The sequence below is a fragment of the Eurytemora carolleeae genome, unplaced genomic scaffold (genome assembly GCF_000591075.1).
Source record: "Eurytemora carolleeae unplaced genomic scaffold, Eaff_2.0 scaffold202, whole genome shotgun sequence".
NCBI lineage: Eukaryota > Metazoa > Arthropoda > Copepoda > Calanoida > Temoridae > Eurytemora > Eurytemora carolleeae.
In genome coordinates, this window is record NW_019396233.1 from 334,111 (window position 1) to 360,922 (window position 26,812).

A 26,812-nucleotide genomic window follows, 5' to 3' on the forward strand; every position below is an offset into this window, starting at 1 on the left:
TAACGGACAGTAACAGTAAACCCCGTAATGTAAATATAAATATTGGAAGGGAGTTTCAGGGATTCTATTTTTATGAATATTTTTGAAGGTATTATTGTCAAAATGTCATAAGATTTGTTAAAATTGCAAAAGCAAAGGAGATTTTACTGTAAAATAAATACCCTTGCCAAAATTTTATTGATTCGCAGATCCTCTGTATATGTACATTTGTAGGAACTTGAGCGGGGCGAGAGTAATCAGGTGATTAGTTGATTGGTTGGTTAGGTGATTAGTTGATTGGTTTGTTAGGTGATTAGTTAATTGATGGTGGACGGCTCATCTACTCCATCACATAGTTTCAATAAATTAATTTATTTCAAACCCATAAAATAAAGTTTTAGTGGAAATAGTTATAAGTAAGGCATTACTTACTAGTTGGGTGTGTTAGGGGGTAATTAAGGAGTGATGGGTGATGGTTTAGTTTAAAACATTTGGATAATACTTCTGAAAATAAAATTGTAAGTAAAATTGCTATGGATTGCAAAGTTATTAACAGAATTAAGAATTCACTAGTAATAACGTTTCACTTGTTCAATTTGTTTCACTTTGTCGCAGAACGTAGGTAGTGTCGGAGAAATTGTTTGGTTTTGATTGCTTCGAGATAGGGTAGGGGGGTAAAGCGACATTGTACGGAAAAACATTTATGGGCAACAACATTGTAAACTAAGGTGTCCGCTGTCCAGTGTCCATGGATGACCAATTTTTGAAAACAGATGCGTGTGGTAGCTTTTCCCATTGCATATGTACTGTGCGCACTAATATAAATTTTCAGCTCAGTATCTTTCCTTAAATTTATCATGTCACAAACATTAATTTTCTTTGAAATTATCTAAAACCATTGAAATTGTAGAAATTTTTGAAAAAATTAAAAAATTAACTGATGCGGTAAGTTCAAAAACCTCGAAAAATGTAATTTTCAAAAACGAGCATATTTGACGATTTTTGAGCCAAACTCATTTATTTTTGATATTTTTATCAAAAATTCCGACGAATCTGAGTTCCATGATTGAAATCGAAAAAATTGTTGTGAAACATAATGATTTCATGAAATTTTATTTTATTTTAGTTTTTTTAACAGATTTCACCAAATTGATTATCAAGTACAATAGGTGGCAACAGAGAAATGGACCAATTATACACGACGTCACAAGTGTCAAATATAACAAGGAAACAAAATATTCATACACTGGTTGACATGTTTTCCAAGATCAAATAAAAAGTGCAGCAACAGAGAATAAAGAATGCCATTTTACTGTCAAATAAGCACTCCATTCTAAAATTGTCACTATTATTCTTAGTTTTTTGGACACAAAAACTAAATTGACACTTGTGACGTCAGACTACAGCTGTATTGAGAGTGTACAAATTAACTACGTTGCCATATATTTGGTTTTTACCGAAAGTAGGACCATATCAAGAAAAGAACTGAACGTCATTAGCTTTTATCTTCGAATTTGACGATGTAACGTTCAAACTCTGCAAAATCAAATACTCTAAGTTTGAAATACCATTTCAAGAGCAATTTTTCTTCCAATACTTTGATATTTTTTTTTGCAATTAATTATACATATTCACGTGTCCTGCTTTTTTAAAGAATGTTAACTACTGTACTTTATACATCTTGTACTGTATGTGAACATAAGCTGTACATTATGAGAAATAAATCAGAAATAAACTGTTTTCCTGAATCTGAGATAAATATGAGGAAGTCCGGTTTTGCTTCCGATTTATATTCGGTTTTGCTGGAGGATATACGGAGCACTTACAAAACCTTTCCCCACAAATCGTTTCCTAACAAAACATTTCCACCACAAAACGTTTCCTAACAAAACATTTCCACCACAAAACGTTTCCCAACAAAACATTTCCACCACAAAACGTTTCCTTTACAAAAATTTGTCTATACAAAATCTTTTCTTTTCAAAACGTTTCCTCTACAACATATTTCCTGCAACAAAACGTTTCCTAAGATTACATTTAAACAACAAAACGCTTCCTCCACGAAATGTTTCCACACAAAAGTTTCCCAACAAATGATTTCCACTACAAAACGTTTCCTGTCACAAAACGATTCCTGCCAAAAAACGTTTCCTGCACAAAATGTTTCCTTTAAAAAATTTATCTCCACAAAATGTTTCCTGCCACAAAAAGTTTCCTCACAAAACATTTAAACCACAAAACGTTTCCTGCTACAAAACTTTAAACAAAACATTACTTTCATCAAATGTTTCCTCCCCAATATATATTCTCTGTCACAAAATGTTTCCTGCCACAAAACTGTTGCAACCTTTAAAAGTCTTTTCCTTCATCAATATATGTATATAGGAAGTGTTTTATGCCAGGAAACATTTTGTGAGTGCACCGGAAATACAGAGTTTATGACTGAAGATGGGGAGACCTCATGCATTTCCTTTCTTCCTCTGGTTTTTCTCCTTCATTTTCTGTACCCAGGGGGAAACTCTGACCGGATTTCATCTCCTTGATAATAAGGTAGGGTATAAGGTAGGGTATACATGTGAGAAACCGCCAAAAAAGTTCTCTGAAAAAAAGATTTCTTAAATTTTGGCACTAAAAAGTCCTAGAAATAAAAAGTATTTGAAAATATAGTCTTTACATTTTAAACTTTATTTTCGAGGAAAAATCTCCCAGGAATCTAAAATTCATGAGTTTATTTCCAGTGACATTTTGTCCGAGGACTTCCGAAAATTGGGACTTTTTTTACTAAATTTTTTGTTTCTAAGTTTTTTTTGGCCAGAAACTTTTTTCCTGTGACTTTCTTAATATATATATATTCATAAAAGTGAGCCCCCCCCCCTCCAGAAAAAAAAGATTGAGCCCCCATCCCCGGAGTATTAGACAGTCACTTTAAAAGTTCTTTTTCTTGTGAATTTCGAGATATCCATGTTTTTTTATTAAAAAATGGGCTATTTCATATGTGGTTTATATGAAAGTGACTTGCGGATTTCTTGCTGCAGAAACTTTAAGAATTATAGACATTTTAAGCTAAAAAAAACCATATCTTTTTGAGCAAAGAAAGGGTTTAAGAATATCGTGTTTAATCGGGTATACTCTTCCTTAAACTTACATAACAGTTCCTTGAAGCAGTAAAAACAAAATTTTCTAAATAGCTATTTTTATTTCAATTGAATATTGTTTTGAAAACTTTACAATTTGAGCGATAAGTTGCTATTTTTTATGGAAATGTTTACATTCATCGCGTCCTAACTATAGATAAAGATAGATTGCGCATAAGACGACATTTTTCATCTTGAAAGATATAAATGTACAGAGATGTTTTAAAGATATTCCTATTATATAGATTAACTAGGTCGGTTGTGAACATTGGCATGGCTGTTCATATGTTATTGAGTACTTGTGGTGTACATGAGTTCTGTAGAGAGAAATTTAAGTTAGTTTAGTCCTTCTCATGTCCTTCTTCAGTTCTCGTCAATATGATATATTGCTCAGTAAAATATTGTTGTTCAAATAGTTCCATTCCCGGAGTTATTTAACACTCTATTATGAAATCCATTAAAACACCAAACCACCCCGCTTATCATTGAAGTACACTTTGACCCCTAGGAGTATGAGTTCGCGGACTGTACAATTCTTGGTGATTTTGCGTACATAAGCTATCTATGTTTATTTATTTATCTATGGTCCTAACTAATGTTTACATCTATCACTTCCTAACTTATGCTAACATCTATCACTTCCTAACTAATGTTTACACCTATGGCTTCCTAACTATGTTTACATCTATCGCGTCCTAACTAATGTTTACATCTAGTGCTTACTAACTAATGTTTACATCTATCGCTTCCTAACTAATGTTTACATATATCACTTCCTAACTAATGTTTACATCTATCGCTTCCCAACTAATGTTTACATCCATCGCCTCCTAACTATGTTTACATCTATCGCTTCCCAACTAATGTTTACATCCATCGCCTCCTAACTATGTTTACATCTATCGCTTACTAACTAATGTTTACATCTATCGCTTACTAACTAATGTTTACATCTATCACTTCCTAACTAATGTTTACATCTATCACTTCCTAACTATATTTACACCTATTGCGTCCTAACTAATTTGTGTACTATAAATATGGATATGCTTTTCCCTAACATTACAATATCTTCCACATTTGATCATTTGGTTTTTGATATTCCGAAATATGCTAAAATATAAGAATGAAATAAGAATAATGTAAGAAAGAAATAAGACTCATGAAAGAATGGTTTTACAAATGTTTTAATTTAGTAATTAATTTCGGTTCTTTTCTTTTTAAATTACAGTTCAATTTTCAAAAATTTCGATAATTAAGAAGTAAAAATGATTAAGAGCAAAGAGCTTTGCAATATAAAGAGTAGGCATTGGGATTTAAACGCAAAACCAGACGCCTCAATTGGGTTCAATAAGAAGCCATAGAATATCGTCTTTTCTATGATTTAAAAATTTTAGAACTTTTCAATTTCCATCACCTGAAACTTGCGTTTTTTTACGTAATTTACCGTTAGAAATGCAAAACTTTATATCTTTTTAGATAAACTTTATCTTAAAACAGATTGCAATGTAATTGGTTTAAAATATTTGGCAACTTAAAACCAAGGTTTTTTCGTTCCTTGCTCACGTTACTGGCCTAAAATTTTACATTAAGACTGTTACAAAACTATACTTAATGACATCTAATAAATGTTGTTTTAAAATATGTAATATTTTTCATACAAATGAGATGCGTAACAGAATCACAATATTAGCTTAATTTTAGCAGGAGAGCACCTACAATGATTAATTTATTTAATAACTAGAGTTGATTGTTCGAATTTAAAATTTAAAGTGTACAGAGCGTACACACTATTTCGGATAGATTCTACTATTCTATCGTCTTAGATTAAGAGTAATCCGAAATATAAGATTATGAAAAAATATAAAAGAATTTTCTAAAGTAAACTATTTACACCTGTTAAAGCTCTAGTATTAATTAAATAAAACCAGTTCTAAGATTGTAATTTTAATGGACAACGCAATTTTTCTGCATGTCAGCTTTTAACCTAATTTCGAAACCGGTATAATTCCCCTTAATATTACTTTTTTATAACTTGTAGCTCGAGACCAGGTTTGCTCCTGAACAAGGATTGCTTACAACAACAACAACTGTTGCAGTACCAAAACAGGTCTATAAACAAATATTGCAGTGCCATTAAATAGGATTATAAACAAATATTGCAGTACCATTAAACAGATTTATAAACAAATATTGTAGTACCATTAAACAGGATTGTAAACAAATATTGTAGTACCATTAAACCAAAGTGAATAAATACTAAAGTGGACCAAACTCATGGTTGGATGACGACATTTTATGTCCCAAGTATTTAGAAATTTGTATATATATATATATATTGGTCTGTATACGGAGTGTACAGTAACTGGACTCCCTTTGTTTACAAACACAGACTTAGAATTTGTATTTAACTTAAATATAAGTTAACGTAAATTAAGATTTCAGAAGTGAATTTTAGCCATTTTACTGCACAATAAATGATTTCAGACAACGCACAATAATGCCTGCAAGCATAATCTGTAAAACAAGGAATGAAAAATTTGTGATACCGAAAAATGAAGATCTTCGAAATATATCTCACTTTTGTATTTTGACAGATTTAAGAGTGGTTAAGAACTATTAGACATAGTTTTAAAGATATAAGAGAGCAGTCATTGAGAAATAGACATAGTTTTAAAGATATTACGAGAGGCGTATTCAGGTTTTTTTTTCCCAGGAAGGGCTTACAATTCTTCGTCTTTTTAGGGGGGGGGGGGAGGCCAAAACTCCCCCGAAAAGAATATATTTCACTAGTCCGAAAAATGAAGATCTTCGAAATATATCTCTTGGTCTTCGCTTTTGTATTTTGACAGATTTAAGATTGGTTGAGAACTAGACATAGTTTTAAAGATATTAAGGGCTTACATTTCTTTTTCTTTTTGGGAGGGGGGAGGCCGAACCCCCCCCCCACTGATCCAGGAGGGGGATGAGCCACCATAGCCCCCCCTGTATATGTTTCTGGATGATAACATAGATCTGTTTTAAGAAATTTACAAACATATTTCAAAATGGAGTGAGATTTGAAACAAAACTAATCAGTTTTAAAGATAAATAATAAATTCCTTTAGAATTAGAAGTGCCAGGCAAAATCAATGAATTGATTAAGCGACTAAATAGTATTTACATACAAACTACATAGAAACGTACAAAAAATTTTGATTTTAAATCGTGAAAATTTCGAAGTTCTATCTGAAGACGACGTTTACACGGGTCTTTAGTCTATTTTTTTCTAGTCTTTACTTTCCAAACGAAATCTTTTCATGAAATCATTTCCAAACCAAATAAAACCTTATGGCCCAACCTGTCGTCGTTTCCTTAGTCTGTTCCACTTTAGTATTTATTCACTTTGCATTAAACATGTTTATAAACGAATATTATAGTACCGTTAAACAGGTTTATAAACAAATATTACAGTACCATTAAACAGGTTTATAAACAAATATTGCAGTACCATCAAACAGAAATTTTAAACGAATATTGCAGTACAGTTAAACAGGTTTATAAACAAATATTGCAATACCATTAAACAGGTTTATAAATAAATATTGCAGTACCATTAAACAGGTTTATAAATATATATTGCAGTACCATTAAACAGGTTTATATACAAATATTGAAGTACCATTAAGCAGGTTTATAAACAATATTGCAGTACTATTAAACAGGATTGCAAACAAATATTGTAGTACCATTAAACATGTTTTAAACAATATTGCAGTACCATTAAACAGGATTGCAAACGAATATTGCAGTACCATTAAACAGGTTTATAAACAAATATTGAAGTACCCTTACACAGGGTTATAAACAAATATTGCAGTACCCTTAAACAGGATTGTAAACAAATATTGCAGTACCATGAAACAGGATTGTAAACAAATATTGCAGTACCATTAAACAGGATTGTAAACAAATATTGCAGTACCCTTAAACAGGCATATAAACAAATATGGCAGTACCATTAAACAGGGTTATCAATATATAAATTTGGCTTGTCTGTCTGTTTGTTTGTTTGTCTGTCTGTCTGTTTGTATCCAATAAACGTCAAAACGGCTGAACCGATCGGGCCCAAATTTTTTGTGTGACATCTAGGGGGAAGGTTTATGAATGATTGAAATTTTAAATATTTGTCTACATCGAAATTCGATCTCCATTAAATTTTTTAAAATTTTGAAAATCCACGAAATTTTTTGTGAAAATTCGCGAATTATTTTTGTTTCGTTTTACGATGCACACAAAGAGAACATGTTCACAATTAATTTAGAAGATGGGCGCAAAGCGCCTTCTAAGGCTAGTAAACAAATATTACAGTACCATTAAACAGGTTTATAAACAAATATTTAAGTACCATTAAACACGTTTGTAAACAAATTCTGCAGTACCATTAAACAGGATTTTAGACAAATATTGCAGTACCATTAAACAGGTTTATAAACAAATATTGCAGTATCATTAAACGGGTTTATAAACAAATATTGCAGTACCATTAAACAGGATTATAAACAAATATTACAGTACCATTAAACAGGTTTATAAACAAATATTGCAGTACCATTAAACAGGTTTATAAACGAATATTGCAGTACCGTTAAACAGGGTTATAAACAAATATTGCAGTACCATTAAACAGGATTATAAACAAATATTGCAGTACCATTAAACAGGTTTATAAATAAATATTGCAGTACCATTAAACAGATTTATTAACAAATATTACAATACCATTAAACAGGTTTATAAGTAATATTGCAGTACCATTAAACAGGATTGTAAACAAATATTGCAGTACCATTAAACAGGATTATTAACACATATTTCAGTACCATTAAACAGGTTTATTAACAAATATTACAGTACCATTAAACAGATTTATAAACAAATATTGAAGTACCATTAAGCAGGTTTAAAAACGAATATTGCAGTACCAAAACTGTTTTAACAAACAAATATTTGATAAAAGAAAAATTGAAATAATCGAAATTATTGAAAGGATAATAATCATAATAATAATTATAATAATAATACTAAAAATATTCATAATAATAATGATTATAATAATTATAATAATAATAATACAGCTAAACCTTAAATATTAAATACATGGATAGAATTTATGAAATGTCGTCTTGACAATTTTTCAATGGGTTTTATATTCTTTTACGTAAATCTCAGTATTTGCGAAATCAAATAAATAGTTATGAATATGCAGGAACTGTTCTAAAGCTCCATATAATCATTTAATTAAAACACTAAATATCTGCAACATTCCATTATTAGTAAGTTAAGAATACGACATTTAGATGGATAGATAGATAGATACATATTTGATAAATTCTTTACATGTTTTTTAAATTTAGGGTTTAACAGTATTAAAATAAAAATGATAATAGCAATGTAAATTATGATAATTTTAACTACAATTAATTAATTAACAATAAGAGTTAGTAAGAATCATGAAAAAAATAACAAAATTATTAGCAAAACAAAAACAATTGTCATAATTTACAAAATTCTAAAAATTTAAATGATTTTTTTAATAAAATGTGTTTGGTTGCAGCTGAGCTTCTGTATCTGGATCTATGCTGAGTTTAACAGATTTGGAGATCAGATTCCAGTAATAGAATTCTTCAGGCTGAATGAAACTGGGCCACCCTTTATAGCCCTCATGTGTTAGTATTTTAGCTTACCTTCTTATATACAGTGGATAAATTATTACATAGTGTCCACTGTTTTATGAACATCATCTTCATTTCTATTGCATTCTTAAGTAGAAAATTAAATTCAGTAGAAATGTTAATAATTAAAAGAAAAATTTGATTTCAGATCGGAAGGATGAAACTACAAATCCTAAGATTACTATAGATGGAGTTTCTTCCTGGAATTTTAAGGTTAAGCTGGACCTTAACAGAATTCATTTTTTGTAAGCTTTAAGCTTTTTCTGATTATGGATCAAGGAATGTATAAAATTTGTTCATCAATCCAATGTTTTTTTAAGAGTCTGGATTCTAAGGAAGCAATAATTTTATGTGTACAAATCTCAATCATGCTACAGGATGTCCTTTCAATAAACAGGCCACCCTGTATGTGAAATATTTTTTTTAAACTAAGATCTTTTGTCTATAGAATGATGTTGTGATGGAAAGGAAATGGAGCCATCTATGTGTCGGTATTGATATAGAGGAAAATACCCTGATGATGTATCAAAATGGAGTGTCAGATTTTCATCCCATCAGCTTTTCAGCGTAAGATATCCAATGAATCATTTTTGTCAATTACTACAATGTCAACTGGCATAAATCGGTAATAGTGTTCAGTAAACCTAAATACGCTAAGTTGTTAAAATTTGATACTTTCTGGTAATTTTTTTCTTCGCTGTGTACTGCTGTTGCATTTAGTTTCAGCAATGTACATTTCTGTTACAGGTTACAGGTTAGAATACATTATGGATCACTTATTCATTACATTTAAAGTGTAATTTGTAAAAGAGAACTTACTTTCATTATTCTTTTCTTTCAGACCACTAAAGAACAGACTCTCTAATAACACTGAGCTTCCAATGGTAGTTCGTCTAGGTAAATTGGAAGCATATGTGATGTTTATTGTGTAATTTATAAGTAACTATGGTACTGACATTTACCTTCCTAGGCCCTAAGCTCTTCCCCCCCCCCTCCCCATTTGCTGATAAAATTCTGTCAAATATTGCATGCGCTCAAATAAAAAAAAATCCAATTCTGTCTCTAGGGTCCACAGTCATTTTTTTCGTTGTAATTTTAGGACATTACTATTTTGACTCAAAACCTTTGATTGGGAAGATTGCTGGAGTAAATGTTTGGGATATCAAGTTGAGGTAAGTTAGTTTTGCATCATTGCATGGTAGTAATTAGGGACTCTGCAACTATGCTCCTCTTAGAGGAGGTCATCAATCGACTTTTTTGATGTAACACATTGGAACAAACCATCCCTGGTTTTAATGGGGCTCATGAAGTCTAAATATGAAAAAAAATTGGGGCCATCAGTCTTCTTCGAATTACATTTCTCATTTTATAGTTAACATGTAAGCCAAAATTTCCCAAAAAGCATTTTTTTACATATCTATTCAGTTTAAAAGTTTAAGTAAAATTTGTAAGACAGAGACCCCCCTCCAAAAATTCCAAATACACATTAAAGGCTTTCTTGATTTTTTGAAAGGTCAAATATTTCAGAAGATGCAGGTAGTTTAAAAATAAAGTATTTGCCTTTTTGGATCTTTTAGCACCTAGATTTAAGCATGATTAAATTAAGTTTTAAAATAATGCTACTGATTTTCTAAATCATAAAAGTCCTTAAAGGAGATAATTTGTCGATGATTACCATTTTCAGAAAATGAAGATGACATTTAATTTCATAACTTCTTATGAGAATTATTATTTGTTTAATTGGCAAATATTATGATAAGTTGGTAGATCTGAAGCTGGGAAGGGTTTATGCGTGCCCCCAAACCTTTTTAGAGCCTTAGCTCCAGTTTTTTCCTTCATTTGTAACTCGTGAACCAAAGCAAACCAAACCAAAAACAAAACAATACAGTGCAAGTTATGCCGCAATATGTTATATTCTGAAAGGAATGTCGTCTTCACGTAATTTTTGTAATTTAATGTTGAATTTAAAGATTTTTTTAGAAATCAATTAATTTTTGAAAGTCATTTCGCAAATTATTTTGCATACCCTCCTTAATTTTGTTAACAACAATCTTCTCTAACACCTATCTCATAAAATAGAGGGAATGTCCACATTTCCTCACACAGGGAATTGGTGGTAGCCTTCTGCATTAATTATTTGAGATTTCTGTCTGATTTTTTTAATGCAGACCTTAATCATGATTTTGTTTTAAATCAAATACCAATATGGTGAGAAATAAAATAACTCACAAATTTTTGGAAAATTTTTCAAAAACTTTGAGCTAAAACTGTCAGCTAAAATCAAACAGAAGTTAAAAGACCCATTTAGACATATAACATTATTAAGAGTTAATTTTTATGTTAATAGTGATGAAGAGCTAAAAGAGTACTCAAATTGTAATTCTGTGGTCCAACTTAATGGAAATATAGTAAACCAATCAACAGTGTGGAATATTACAGGAAAATATTTTTATATTATAATTTTAAAAGTATTTATTAAGGTTATTCATCAATGTTAAAAGAACTTCATATCATGGTAAAGATATCATAGAATTCTTATTAAAAGCTTTCCAGCTAAGGTTTGAAATTATTTCTGATCATTTTTGTTCAAGCAATTCTTAAATTTGGTAAACTTTAGATGTGATCATGTATTAGTGAACGTTTTACAGGACGCTTTATAGAAAGGAGAGAGTTTAGCAAGTCTGAAATTGAATGTTCAGATCAAAACAAACATAAAACTGTATTTGTTACATCACTTTTCAAAAATTTTGAGGATGCAAATGAAGCTTGCGATAAATACAAGCTGAACAGTATGGCAGCTGAGTTTAAGGTAAAACTATTTTTTTCTATAAGTTACACCTTTGCATTAGAAACACGGCATGAGTATTGTTCTTTTGCAATACAATTTCCAAGTTTGAACAATTTTGTAATAATTTTGTAATTGCAACCCTATAAACTCTGTGCAATTCCGTGCAATTCCTCACAATTCCACACAATTCTGTGCAATTCCTCACATTTCAAAAACAGTTGCGCGCAATTCTGTGCAACAGAATTTTGATTGGAAACCCTACTCTCAATTGGTAATAACATTTTCTAGAATTATACACTTTGTGCTAAGGATATTTGTTTAGAGTCTTGAAGAGTTCCGAAAATACCAAGATGAAGGAACTAGTAATCCTGCTGTACTATCTGAATGCTGGACCGGGGGAAGATTACTTCATTGGTTACCTTATTCAGCAGATGCTAAAAACAAGGAATTTAGATGAATTAGATTGTTTTCTAAATATTTTGGATTGTCTGAATTTACATTAAAGTACTGTATCTTTAAAAAAAATTTTAAAAATTATATATTTGGGTTATTTGAGCTAACAATTAAAATATCTTATTCTTTTTCATTCAACTTTAAAATCTTAAATTCAACTTCCTAATACTTAAATTCATTATTAACCCTCTAGTCACTGACACAAGAAGATTTCAGTCATGTCCATAGCAAGGAACCGTTAGCTGTAATGGCATGGCGACCTAATCAACCCAATGGGAAGAATCTGCAATGTGTTAAGGCATATTTAAGTAAGTTTTTCAATTCTACATCAAGATGAACTTCAGTTTTAACATATTGTTTCCATTTAAAAATGGTATGAAATAAAGTAAATCTAATGTCTAAAGCTGATGTGAGTAAATCTACAGAGTATAGATTTAACCCTTTATCTGTTTTGATCGGATAAAGTTCTTTGAGAGCCACAATTTAAAATAATCAAAATGTATGTACAAGTAAAAAGAGAACAAATAAAATGATACTAAGCTATAGCTCTCTGGCATACTCTCCACCTTTCATTTGCCATGTACTATGAAATAATCTTCTGTCTTCCAAACCTTTGTGAATTTTAGCCCAGGCTGATCCTATTTCCTCCTGCCTCGTGTCAATCCTTGTTTCAAGTCTATTGGCTTGAATTTAAAATAGAATTCCTGGTGGAACGGTGGTTTTGGTTTTCCACACGTTTAAATCTTCCACATATTCAAATCATGTTAAAAGCATGTTTTCTGGGCTGGAATTTTTAACGGTTCAATATACATGAGGCAACTTATCATCTGTCCTACTGCTGTCGTTGACTACAGTTTATTTAATGGTAAGCCTCTTTCCATGCTTATCCCATCAGACAAGAGATGTCCCCAACAAACAAAAACCTGTGAAAAACACAAGATCATTTGGTGCATTATACCAGACAAAAGTCTGGTAGGTGGGAAGGTACCTAAATGCATAATTAGCACAACTAAAGATACAATTATTATTGTATATTTTATTCCAATTGATAAAAAACATTGCCGAATATAAAGTGTATGTGAACCCCGCTAGATGGTATGCGGGACTAAAGTATATTCTCCAACCCCTTCTTTAAGTACAGTTAAGATATTCTTCCTGGTTTAACTTGGTTCCTGCTTTACCTATGCATTATTGAACTTCAAACAGTATTTCACATGAGTGACCCGTCAACATCCTGTGATAATTCATGTGTTGTCAAGGTGAATGTCAACCATTTGATCACGGGTCTAGGGCCGGGTTTTTGCAAGGCATGAACCCGTGATTTAAAATGTAATTCTCGTGCTGTACACGGGGGCTTTCAGCACAGTTTTGAACTAGTCATACAGGTTGCTTAAAAATCCCTTAAATATCTTGTGCTAAACAGAAGAGATATAAACATCTTGGGGAATTATCCCGTGTATTACACATGCTAAATACAGGTCGCATATAAATCCCATAAACCTCTTGTGTGAAATAGACGAGTCAAAAAAATCTCGGTAAATATATCAGTGGCTTACACATTCTGAGTTTGGGAATTCTGTTGGGATTTAAACATGTACAGTTCACGTGCCTCAATCTTGAACAAAAAGATGAAAAAATGACTAATATCCTAAATGTATTTATTTCTTTGAAGAAAATATCACAAAATTTTCTATATTAGAAAGGGGGTGTAGAGCCTACAGCCCCACCCTTGTTGTGCTGGTTCTAAATTTATCACAGATAAACAAAAAAACTAGTTTAGTTAGTTTGGGCGCATTTAAAAAGAAGAAAAACTTTGTGCAAATCCTTTTCTTCGTTAGTCTGGGCGCATTAAAAAAGGGAAAAAACTGCTTAACAAAAATTAATATTAGGCTTGTTAACTTATACACTTGAATAATAACACTAGAGAGAAAGTATATACTTACCTATTGTTCTGTATAGAACACTAAATACTTACTAATTGTTCTGTAGAGAGCACTACTAAATACTTACCAAATGTTTTGTATAGAACAGTACTTCCCTATTATTCTGCAGAGAAAAGTATATACTTACCTATTGTTCTGTATAGAACACTAAATACTTACTAATTGTTCTGTAGAGAGCACTACTAAATACTTACCAAATGTTTTGTATAGAACAGTACTTCCCTATTATTCTGCAGAGAAAAGTATATACTTACCTATTATTCTGTATAGAACACTAATAACTTACTAATTTTTCTGTAGAGAACACTAAATACTTACCAACTGTTTTGTATAGAACAGTACTTACCTTACCAATTGTTCTGTAGAGAACACTATATTTACTTACCATGCCTTTGTTTTTTTATATTTAGGAGAACACATAAAGTGTAATGTTATTTACTGTAGAAAAGATTATTTATTCTTATTGTAAATATATATATACAATATATATAAAATTTCATTGGAAATACTCCATACTTAATAACAAAAAAATACCATTGATTATAACTAGCATTTGATATTAAATTTGCAATATAACTATAATTAAATTGTGATTTAAAAATCAAATAAATAATATAAAATGAGATACAGTGGTAGGCGATAATATAATGGAGACGTTTTTTTAATTCAAGTTTTATTGTTAACAAGTTTTTTTTCGAATTTTAAGGTTACATGTAATAAAAGAGAAGTTGTTTAAAAGCTTCTCTTTGATTCCTTTTATTTGCGTAGTCATGCTGTTATAAAGCTCGATATAAATCAAATTTAAACCATTTTCTTGGTATTATGGCACCACTGTATTATTTCACAATAGAACACTATATTCATCCATTAATTCCCATGCAGGCAACTTAATGATAACTTGTTTTATAAGCAAATGTGAAATTTGTTAAACTAAAGGAAACTAACAACTAACGCATTCACTGAAAAACTTCGTTGTTATTTTCCGTCAGTATAATTGTGAGGTGTAACTTGTGTGTGGACTAGGGCTGGGCGCATTCCTGGTAGAACGATCGTTCTTTCCCAAGAACGAACGGAACGATCAAGAACGATCCTATCATTTCGAAAAAAAACGAACGCTCAGAACGCGTTCTTAAAAATTTTGGAACGATTAGTAAAAGAACGGAACCAGGAATTGCTTGAAAAGAACGGTTAAAATTGTTAACGCGTTCTTATTTTCAAGAACGCGTTCTAAGTTGGGAACGCATTTTAAATCAGGAATGTGTTCTAAGTCANACCCCCAGGGTTCTAGGGGGGAGATAAATAACCCCAATAACCCCCCTTATTTACGCCACTGCAAGGATTTAATGCATTACTTTCTTGAGGAATGGGAGCTGAAAGGGGAAAAAGGAGAAGGGGGGGGAGAATTTAGGTTGAAAGAAATTGTTTTCAATAATTTATTTCAATTTCTTTTTGATTTTATTGAAATATTGATTATGAAAATCAAATATTTTTCAAAAATCTACAAATTGTACACCCCCTTTTCTAAGGTAACCCGGTTTTAGTATTCGTTCTATACTAAGAACCGAACGGGGGGATGGAAACGTTCTTTGACTAAGAACGGAACGAGAGGGATGGAACCATTCTTTAAATAAGAACGCCAAGAACGGAACAGAACGGGAAGACAGTTCTTCCACTAAGATTGGAACGGAACGGGACGGAACGGAATGTAACGGAACGATACAACAAAAAAGGAATGATATCGGAACGATTTATCTGAAGTCCCTCGTTCTAGAACGGAACAGAACGATTTCAAAAAAGTCGGAACGTGCCCAGCCCTAGTGTGGACTGTGGAGCATAGTGAGTAACTGGATGGTGTATTTTTGGACCTACTCCCATCCCCTCTACTGCCCATCTGACCTACAAACACGTGGATTTTACAGCTGTCGTAGGTCCGATGCACTGTAGGTTGGATGGGCAAGTTAAAAACAGCATATTTGTGTATCCAACCTTCTTTAGATTGTCCCTTGGACACATTAGTAGGTCGGATGGGCATTTTTCGTAGGTCAGTTAAAAAAACCACTTAGCTCCCACAGTAAAATCTGGTGGGGCTCAGCACAGTGCTGCTTCAAACATTTGTTTGAGAGTATTAAAATTGATAATCATCTCTGTACTCCAGGTCAGCGTACATTTGTTTTTTAATTCATTTAGGTTTGCTGTGATCTCAGCAAACCCAAGAAAAAACTCTCTTTTTTCTCAACTGTCATAAAGAACCATGAGCTATAATTTCTCCCAGGGCTAAATTAGTGTTGTTTCAGAAAGATTGGTTTATAAAATAGTTTAATACTAAGCTTTTTCCTGAGTCTTCTGTCTGTACACTCCTGCAACTGCACCAGTTAGGTCTGACTCGTTGACAGGAAAAACAGTCAGATTTCTGCTGAATTTCTGAAATTGTCTAAAAAGAGGGTTATAATGGAAAAATTTAAAATAATGAGCTGTGTATCTAAAATTAATTCAGTTTAAAAGGATATGATAGAGCTGACTACAAATTCAACCAGAGAAACATCATAGGTGTGTATCTGAAATTGTCTAAAAGGAGGGATATAATTGAAAAATTTAAAATAATGAGCTGTGTATCTAAAATTAATTCAGTTTAAAAGGATATGATAGAGCTGACTACGAATTCAATCAGAGAAACTAGGGCTGGGCGCATTAACGGTGGAACGATCGTTCTTTGGCGAGAACGAACGGAACGATCAAGAACGATCCCATCATTCCGAAAAAAAAACGAACGCCTAGAACGCGTTCTTAAAAATATTGGAACGATTAGTAAAAGAACGGAACGGAACGGAATGGGAATTGCTTGAAAAGAACGGTTAAAATCGTTAACGATTATACATTGCTCAGAATTATCTAAGCTTATTCTTTTAACCCTAAATTTAAAATATATAATTTAAAGTATTATTTACGGCCGTGAGGAACTTTTAATTTAAAAATTGTAATTTTTTTACTTTTTAACCAACTCTTTTCTATAAAACTTTTGTCTTTGATGTAATTGTCCGTTACTAAGAACAGAAGGACGGAAACGTTCTTAATTAAGAACAGAACAAGAGGGATGCAACCGTTCTTCAACTAAGAACGCCAAGAATGGAACGGAACGGGAAGACCGTTCTTCTACTCAGAACGGAACGGAATGGGACGGAACGGAACGAGAACGGAATGATAAAAAAAGAGGAACGAGAACGGAACAATTTAGCTGAAGGCCCTCGTTCTAGAACGGAACGGAACGATTTCAAAAAAGTCGGAACGTGCCGAGCCCTAAGAGAAACATCACAGGTGTGTCTCTGAAATTGTCTAAAAAGAGGGTTATAATTGAAAAATTTAAAATAATGAGCTGTGTGTCTAAAATTAATTTAGTTTATAAGGATATGATAGAGTTCACTTCTAATTCAATCAGAGCTGATAGATAGATAGAGCTGACTATGAATTCAATCAGAGAAACATCATAGGTGTGTATCTGAAATTGCCTAAAAGGAGGAATATGATTGAAAATATTAAAATAATGAGCTGTGTATCTAGTATTAATTCAGTTTAAAAGGATATGATAGAGCTGACTACAAATTCAACCAGGGAAACATCATAGGTGTGTATCTGATATTGCCTAAAAGGAGGAATATGATTGAAAACATTGAAATAATGAGTTGTGTGTCTAAGATTAATTCAGTTTAAAAAGGATAAGATAGAGCTGACTACAAATTCAACCAGGGAAACATCATAGGTGTGTATCTGAAATGGCCTAAAAATGTGCTTCTCATATCATTTTAGACAAATCTTTAAAATCATATATTGCAATTTATAAAAAAAAAAGTTTTATACAAACACAAAACATCCTGGCATAACACCCTGATTCTCTCCAGGTACATCTGAATGCTTTCGCCTGCGTTTTCTTTCATTCCTTGATTTATCTACTTAGTCCCTAAGACAACATGGTTGGGTCTTACATAGAGGACGCACATGGTAAGTAACAAATTAAGGAATGTATACTCGGGAGCTAAAGCCTCTATTTGTACATGCTGAGGAGTCTCTGCTTTGTGCTGGTAGAACAGCATTTGAAGATGATGGCTACTTGTGCGAGATTCGAAATGATGAAAGTGTGGTCAACGACTTAGATGCAAGACTGGCACCAGTGTTTAAGCGTTTTCTGCGAGAAGTCAATAACCGCCATCAATTTAATTTTATTTACTCACAAGCTTTACTTCCTTGTCGGGAATCTTCCCCCTTGGGAATTTAAGAAAACGGAGAACTCTCAGTGAAGGAGGGGTTTGCACGGGCCCAGGCCAATCTTATTTCCTCCTGCCTCGTGTCGAGCCCTGTTTCAAGCCCATTGGTTTGAATTTAAAATAGAATTCCCTGTCCAACAGGGGTTTTGGTTTTCCATGTGTTCAAATCTTCCACGCGTTCAAATCTTCCACACCTTCAAATCTTCCATGAGTTCAAATCTTACATGCATTTAAATCATTTGTTAAAAGCATGTTTTCTGGGCTGCCATTTTTTAACGGATAAATCTATCTACACAAAATACAATAGGCACCTTATCATCCGTCCCACTGCTATGGTTGACTACAGCTTATTTACAAGTAGGCCTCTCTTCATGCTAACAATATCTTTGTTTTTTAGGTTTGCAGTATGATGTGAGCTGGTAAGTAGGTTTTCATCTAAGGAATAATCATGCAAATGAAAATTTCAAGCCTTTCGGGAATGGATGTTATCCTCTTTCTGTACAACTCAGCTTAGTCATTATCAATCTCTCTCAACAACACCTTATTTGTTATCTAGTAATATTCTAGCAATCCAACTTTTTGTTTGTATTTATCCATAAAAAAGAATTACGCAGAAAATTATTGGGATCCATGGCCAAGAGACCAGTAGCAAATTAAATGACCCCTTCAAAAATGATTATCAAATCTATGACTAATTATAACCCCCCTTGGTAAATTTTTTATCTAGGTATGATTTTCCCTGTTTTAATCAAAATTTACAGTGGGCATCCTGCACTGCTTGCAAAATACCTCAGACTTTTGAATCCTCTATTGCAATTACTTTGAAGGGACTTTGTGAGTATACAAAGTTTGACACAAGTTATCAGGTATCAGAGAACCAACATTAGGACTATTTTTATTAAAACAGCTGTTAGTTTGATTAATTGAATGCTTAATTATTTGATACACTCTTCAAAAATTACGGGTAGGGGCAAATTTGGAAAAAACTGAATTTAAAAAAACTCATAAGTTGGGTGGGGGCAAAATGGATAAATGGAATTTTAAAAAGTTTACAGCAGAAAACATGGCCTTTATGGTTAAGGCTGTTGAAAAATTAATGGATTATGCGTTTACATACAGAAAAACAGATGATTTTCAAATTGTTGCAAAACAAAATAAACAGTTTATGTAATTGTGTTTCATTCAATTTTTCTAACCATTAACAAACAGATTGCAAAAAGTTGTCCAGTCCTAAGAAGTAGTTTATATAGATAAAATAATGGTCTATTTTAAAGGTCACAAATGATCCAAAAACAGGGTATATATCTTATATTGGAAAAAAATCCACTGTTATCAAATATGATTCTCAGGTAAATATTTTTGATGAAATTGACACTGTTATTGATAATTCATTTCAAAACAACCAATAATTTTATATATTTTTTATTATTATGGCTGACATGAAGTTATTTGATTTAGCAACGGTTGTGGATCATGTCAAATGTCAACAATCCTGACGTAAGAGCAACATCATCTGCGCTTCTTAAAACTTATGTAATGGGAACTCAGAACTGGACTATCAAGTAAATATTATGAAGTGTTAATAACATCAAAATCTATTTTTTTCTTTGTAGAAATGATATTGATTGTGAAGAACAAGAGTCTACATTGTTAACTTTATCAACATGTAAAGATGATGAATTTGCTTGCTCCAATGGACTCTGCATAGATATTGTGAAGCGTTGTGACAGTAAAACAGATTGCAGAGACAAAAGCGATGAGTTTGGCTGTCGTCGCATACAGCCAGATGAATCCTATCAAAAATTCATAGCACCGCCATTATATAAGCATCAAAATGTATCCAAGATTATAATTGAAGTCTCTGCAGACATAATGGACATTTTAGATATTGATGAAAAAGCCTCAATTTTTCAGGTTGCTAAAGAAATTTCTCAGATTTAAAGAGATAAATTTCATTCTTTAAATATAACAGGTACAGTTTTATCTTCATTTCTCCTGGTATGACGGACGACTTACATTCTTTGATCTGAGAAATGATTCTGGACTGAATAATTTGTCTCCTTTGGAAAAAAACCTTCTTTGGATTCCAGAACTTGTATTTGACAATACTGAGAACAAAGCTAAAACCTTGATAGATGATGAAGCCACTATTACAATTGAAAAACAAGGTGACTTCTACCTTTCTGGTCTAGAAGAATATACCAACAGAGAGTACTACAGGGGATCAGAGAATAAAATTACACTTTCTAGATTCTATAATACAAGGTAATTACACAATTAAATCCTTCTAACCTAATTTTAACTTGAATTTGTGTATTCTTGAAGGTTTTTGTGTCAGTACAACTTACAGTGGTACCCTTTTGATATACAGAATTGTCAACTTCGACTGACAATGTTTGGAAAATCAGGAGATTTTGCAACTTTAGGTTTCAAAATTTTAAAGATAAGAGATTATGAATTTAAAAAATTTCTTTGTTTTAAAACACTGACTAGTTTTAAAAAACTGATTAGTGTTAATTTGATTAATGTTCTTTTGTTTTTATAGAAGCACAGGTTCTGAACTTCTTTGGGAAAAGATTCTCTAAAGAGTTTGTAGTGGAGAGCTATTTCATGAGAATCTCTGAGACAAGAGGAGAAACAGAACTTGAGGAAATTATATCAAACCTAACTATAAAATATGCATTAGTTCATTTTACTTTTTAAACACTGAGAAAAATGTCCTGATGTAAAGTAAGGATAAAGCGTATGGCTAGATGCATATTGAGTATGAATTCTATAGTAATAATAAACACATATGCATTTTGCATACTTTTATATAAATAACTATTTTTCAAAGGTGAATTTTTCTTAATTTACAGAAAGCTTTTATTTATTTTACCAATGACTATTTGATTTTGATTAATACAGATGAATGTGATACTGGGTAGGAATTTAATTCCTATTGCCTTGAACACATACCTTCCATCTACATTACTGGTCATTATCAGCTATGTAACAGTCTTCTTTAAACCATTCTTCTTTGAGGCTGTTGTCACTGTGAATCTAACTACTTTACTGGTACTGGTTACTCTGTTTGTCAGTGTAAGTATTTCTTGTGATTAGAATTTAATCATTAATAAGAAAACAAAAATATGATAAATTTAAATTTTATTGGGCTGCTGTTACTGAAAAAAACATCAATTAGTGTCTATAGAGAGGGACCGTCCCTTTGCGCTCAAATTCTGAACGAAAAATCGGCTTTTTCTCCGGCCACAGATGTCTTTGAAAAGTAAGACTATTACCAATGAATAGCGCTTATGCTGTTTAGTTTACCCTGAAATTACCCAAACAAGTGAACGGTCCCTTTAATCATTAATAAGAAAACAAAATATTAAACAAGCTAAACATTTTGTAAAGATGTTCCGCTAAAGAGTGCAAGTTTCACCTAGAAATTTGTTAGAGTATTTACAATATTTAGTTCATAACTGGTTTCTGTTAAGGTAAGTAATAGCCTCCCACCAACATCCTACATTAAGATGATTGATGTATATCTGATTTTCTCTCTGTTAATTCCATTTGCTGAAGTACTACTAATTACAGTGATGGACTATCTAAGAATGTAAGAACTTTAACCATTGAATGGCAATTTTGTGTTATACAGAAAGAGATACTAATAGGGATGTTAACGTTTTCATTTTTCAGAAAAACGATCGTTTCGTTATGATAACGACGACGAAAAATAGAAATCGAAACGATCGTTTTTAAAAATGATCGTGTTATAAAAAAGTTCGTTTTTTTAAAATGGTCGTTTTTAAAACGATCTTTTTTCAAAACACTCGTTTTTAAAAATGATCGTTTTTCAAAAAGATTGTTTTTATAAAATTCGTCGTTTCGTTAACAATTGTTAACGACAACCCTATGTTAACGATTGTAAACAACGGACCTTCCTTAACGATCGTTAACGATGACCCTTTGTTAACGATCGTTAACGACAACCCTTTGTTAACGATCGTTAACGACGACCCCTTCGTTAACGATCGTTAACGATCGTTAACGAAGAGAGGAAACCGACCTGAAGGGCATCTGTACTTTTCATTGAATAGTTTTTAAGAAAATATCAAGGAGTTTTAACTCCCCCACAACTGTTAGACTTCATGTAAGACGACATTCAATAAAGTTGCAAGTATTTTTTTTCAAAAAACAACCGTTTTGATAAAGTTCGTCGTTTCGTTAACGATCGTAAAAGACAACCCTTTGTTAACAATCGTTAATGATGACCTTTTGTTAAATATCGTTAACGATGACCCTTTGTTAACAATCGTTAGCGACGACCCGTCGTTAACGATCGTTAACATAATTGTCAATAAAAAAATTTCAAAAAACGATCGTTTTTGAAAAACGGTCGCAAATCGTTTTGATAAAAATGATCGTTTTCAAAAACAATCGCTATTTGTTTTCTAAAAGTTCAAAACGAGTGGGTCATTCTTAAAAACGATCGTTTTTTTCCGAAAACTAAACGATAGTTTTTGAAAACGAAACAAAAAATGATCGTTTACAAAAATGATTAACAACCCTAGATACTAATATAAATTTTTTTTAACTTTTCCATTGTTTTTAAACATCAAACACAGAAAAGGTTGCACATACATTTATCATTTTAAAGGAAAGTTGAAAAGGAAGCTAACACTGACAGCCTTGATGATACTGAGGTAGTATTTTTCTATAAATTTCTATAGAAAATAATCTTTTAACCTTAAATGAAACTGCTTTCTCTGTCATGAGGCCCCTATTTAGCTTTACATTAGAACTTCGAAATTAAAAACTTATGACTCTTGCAGCTATTGAGATAAGAACTTTGGAGCAAAACACTGTCCAACATGATTTGCATGATAGCACAAGGTTTGCAAGCAACAACTTTTCTTGTGACACCTTGCTTATCAAAGCTAAATATTCATGCAATATTTTTCCCCCATATTTAACTAAAAAAGTGTAAAAACAAATGAAAAGTAATGTAAATTATGTAAATTCAATTGTAGGCTGGAAGGAAGGTAAATCATCATGGAAAGATGATAACTGTCTGTGAATGTCCAAGTCCAACACAAGAAAAAGGTCCAGATGTTACCAAATTTATGTTTCGTAGACCTTATTTTTTTAATTTATCCTAAAAATAACGAATTCTCATAGTGGGAGGGGGTTTATGACGTAAAAAAACTAGTCTGATTGCTAGATATTCCCATTGCTTTGGTGCTCACTTCTTACTTCCACACTGCTTATTCATATACCTAAAAGAAGCCAAAGAAAAAGTCCCAGTTTAGCAACTATTTGATTGCATCAATATTTTTTGTGAATATTTGTTGGTTATACTGAATACTATGCCAGTTTTGACTTTTGAAACAACCAATTTTGTGTTTGACATTTATGATAAAGCTATAATCACATGAATTATGAAAAATAGAATCTGCAATGATGACATTTATTGTCTGAAAAGGCATTTTTGCGCTAGCTGTTTTGCCTAATACTTTTATGCCCATACACTTAACTAATTGCACTGTTTATTAGTAAGCAAACGTAACCAGCAGCCCTCAGTTGAGGAAGTTCTGAAGAAAGACAAGAAAATCCGCCCCTTGGATCTGATCCATAGGAATGAAGAGGTATCAGATGATTAAGAACCATATTTGATATTATATTATTTCTAGACAATTTCCCAGTGCAGAATTACTAAGAATTATTTCACTGCTCTGATGGAGGTATTGAAAGCAGTGCTTAGGATCTGATTAAGATCTTGAAATTTTTGCTTAGAATTTGATGAAGGTCTTGAAATCAGTGCTCAAGATCTGATGAAGATCATGAAATGAGTGCTTAGGATCCGCCGAATTTTGCACTTGAGGTTAAAAGAAATAGTGACAAAATATCAATTGAAATGAAATAAAATTATTTTTAAAAACAAGTTGATATTTTTTTAACCAAATTAAAATACACATCTTACATTAAATTATAAATTACTTTTGTCTTTATAGTTTTCCAACCCTAAATAGGTTGAAGTGGATGCCAGACAGGCACTGTACTCCCATGCCAGGAAGACAGGAAGGATCCTCCAGTGGTTCAAAAGGTTCGCGGTCTTTGGTATTCCCATCATAGTGATCATGTTCACAGTGCCATACTTTTTTATTGGTAAGCAATAAAGTAACTTTTACTAACTGCATATAGATGAACGTAATTGAAAAGGTCACAAAATAACCACTTGTTGTTTCTTAAAACTCTCTTTTTCTTGATTTAATTTATTTTCTGTCAATTTTCAATTTTCAGATTTTCTATTAGCAATACGCAGTAAAGTTACTTTTAACTATTTTTAAAGTATAACTGATAGTTGAACGTAATGGAAAGGGTCATCAAGTAACTGCTTGTTGTTTCTTAAAATTCCCTTTTGGTTGGTTAAAATAATCTACTGTCAATTTTCAGAACCCTGTGATTATAGTTAAGAAATAAGTACTAAAGGTACTTAAATTATATTTGAAGTATCACTAAAAGATGAACAAAAAAGGATAGGGACATACAAAACTGCTTATATTTGTGTATGTGTGTATATTTAAATATTTCTCTCTTCTGTAAGAAATCTAGGTAGAAATCAAAGCTGAAATTGAATGCCCTTATTATTGGTATTAACGCCAACCACTGTATCTTAAAAATAAGTAAATATTCCAATGTAGATTATTAATAGACTAATTTAGATTTGCATAGCGTTTTGTATTTTTTAATAATTTGATGTTTCAGGAGTGAATCATATCCTGAGAGCGAGGAAGGAAGTGGAACTTGAAGAGTAGACAAGCAAAGATCCTAAAGCATAAAAAGAAATGAATAAAAATTTATATGTCTATTTATCCAATAATTATTCAAATATCCCATCAATGATATGAAGCATAAAGAGAAATGAATAATATGTGTATAGATGTCTATTTATCCAATAATTATTCAAATATCCCATCAATGATATGAAGCATAAAGAGAAATGAATAATATATGTTTAGATGTCTATTTATCCAATAATTATTCAAATATCCCATTAATGATATGAAAATATAATGAATAATATATGTTTAGATGTCTATTTATCCAATAAAGATTTGAAAATTCTACTTTTATTTTATCAAGCTGTAGTGTTCGGCGTTGCCCGTTTTTTTTTAATCGAATTTATGAGGAAAAAAATACGAATTTTAAAGGGAAAAAAATCCAAGTCTAAAAATGCAAGCCTATTTTCCCCCTGGATACCAATGGGTTTCCTCAAACTAAAGCTAACATACAAATATACAAATATATATACATGAGCTAAGAGTATTCAATATTCAATTTTTTAAGATTTAAGCCGGCGCTCAATTGAAACCGGTTTTTCCCAGATTTAAGCCGTGGCTCAAATTTATTAAATTTGGACACTGTTTTTCAACACCCTATGAAATAACACTTTTTTGGAAACACCCTGTACATTTGCCTTGCAAGTTGCAACAGTCTAATATAATAAAAGTTTAAAACAATTAATTACTATTGATTAAACTCTTTAAAATAAATGAATTTAAAGCTTCTGCGTTTAACGCTATATTCATGCAAAGCAATAACAATTCATTTATTGTTTAATTATGAAAACAAGGAAATCTGATATTTTGGACTAATTAGTAGAATTCAGATAAAAGAAAACCTCTTCACACTGTGATCAGTTGACCGAGTCCTGTTAACATAACTCAACGTGTGTTCATGGTAAAAGAATAGTGCAGTTTAAAGGGGTTGACTGTAACAAGAAATTGAATATTAATGGAGAAAGGATTGACCCGGTCCGCCCTACCATATGATTATACATGCTTTGCAGACGTTCCTCCATTTGAATAAAATGCTTTCATTGCCTGTCTGATGTACAAATACCGCGTACATGTATTCAATATAGGTTATTGTATACATTAAACAGGAAAAAAGTAGGCTGAATAACGCAAAACAAACATATTTATTGGAGGATGCAAAAATATTGGCAATACAAACGTATTTTTGATCCTATAAAAATTGGTCTTATTTAACATTCTATAGTAAAAAAATATTTTTAAAAAATTAAAAGACGACCTTGAAAACTCTTTTTCAAATGGAGTACCCCTTACAAATGGACACCCTTTACATGACGTAAAGGGTGTCCCAATAAACATGGGAATTCAGTGACGAATTCGATATCGTCTTTTTAAATCATTCTTTGATTTAGTAAAGTGATACCTGCTGAGAAAGCTGTAGTCCGTAAGGTTTTCGTCTGCTATGTTTACAATTTGTTTGTATGTTTTGACTGCATACGGATGTACTTAGTAAAACAAGAAAATTACAGTCACAAACAGAGTAAACTTGTCCGTCTTCACTGTTCATCTTGCAAAGACATCTGTACAGCCATTTACCGTTTTCATAAAATAAACTTTAACAGACACAATAATATTATGGCTTTTGAAATCAGGTATTACAATGCTAATTCATTACAAAGACGATATCGAATTCGTCCCTGAATTCCTATGTTTATTGGGACACACTGTATAAATCATATGGTAGG

The 26,812-nt window shown here is 31.8% G+C and overlaps 1 protein-coding gene across 1 annotated transcript; it reads left to right on the plus strand.

Annotated features, from left to right (window-relative positions):
• The first annotated feature begins 192 nt into the window (after nucleotides 1-192).
• LOC111698837 (uncharacterized) lies at nucleotides 193-25,305 on the plus strand. The gene is made up of 27 exons (XM_023469287.1): nucleotides 193-240; nucleotides 2,365-2,529; nucleotides 5,155-5,223; nucleotides 8,710-8,821; nucleotides 8,976-9,040; nucleotides 9,276-9,394; nucleotides 9,669-9,724; nucleotides 9,927-9,999; nucleotides 11,175-11,266; nucleotides 11,476-11,636; nucleotides 11,938-12,060; nucleotides 12,262-12,376; nucleotides 18,665-18,686; nucleotides 18,995-19,133; nucleotides 19,542-19,616; nucleotides 19,726-19,829; nucleotides 19,881-20,181; nucleotides 20,240-20,532; nucleotides 20,593-20,693; nucleotides 20,813-20,916; nucleotides 21,175-21,348; nucleotides 21,747-21,865; nucleotides 22,910-22,955; nucleotides 23,283-23,355; nucleotides 23,806-23,897; nucleotides 24,282-24,417; nucleotides 25,018-25,305. The coding sequence occupies exons 2-27, from the start codon at nucleotides 2,428-2,430 to the stop codon at nucleotides 25,065-25,067; spliced, it is 2,916 nt and encodes a 971-aa protein (XP_023325055.1). The 5' UTR covers nucleotides 193-240; nucleotides 2,365-2,427; the 3' UTR covers nucleotides 25,068-25,305.
• The last annotated feature ends 1,507 nt before the right edge of the window (nucleotides 25,306-26,812 follow it).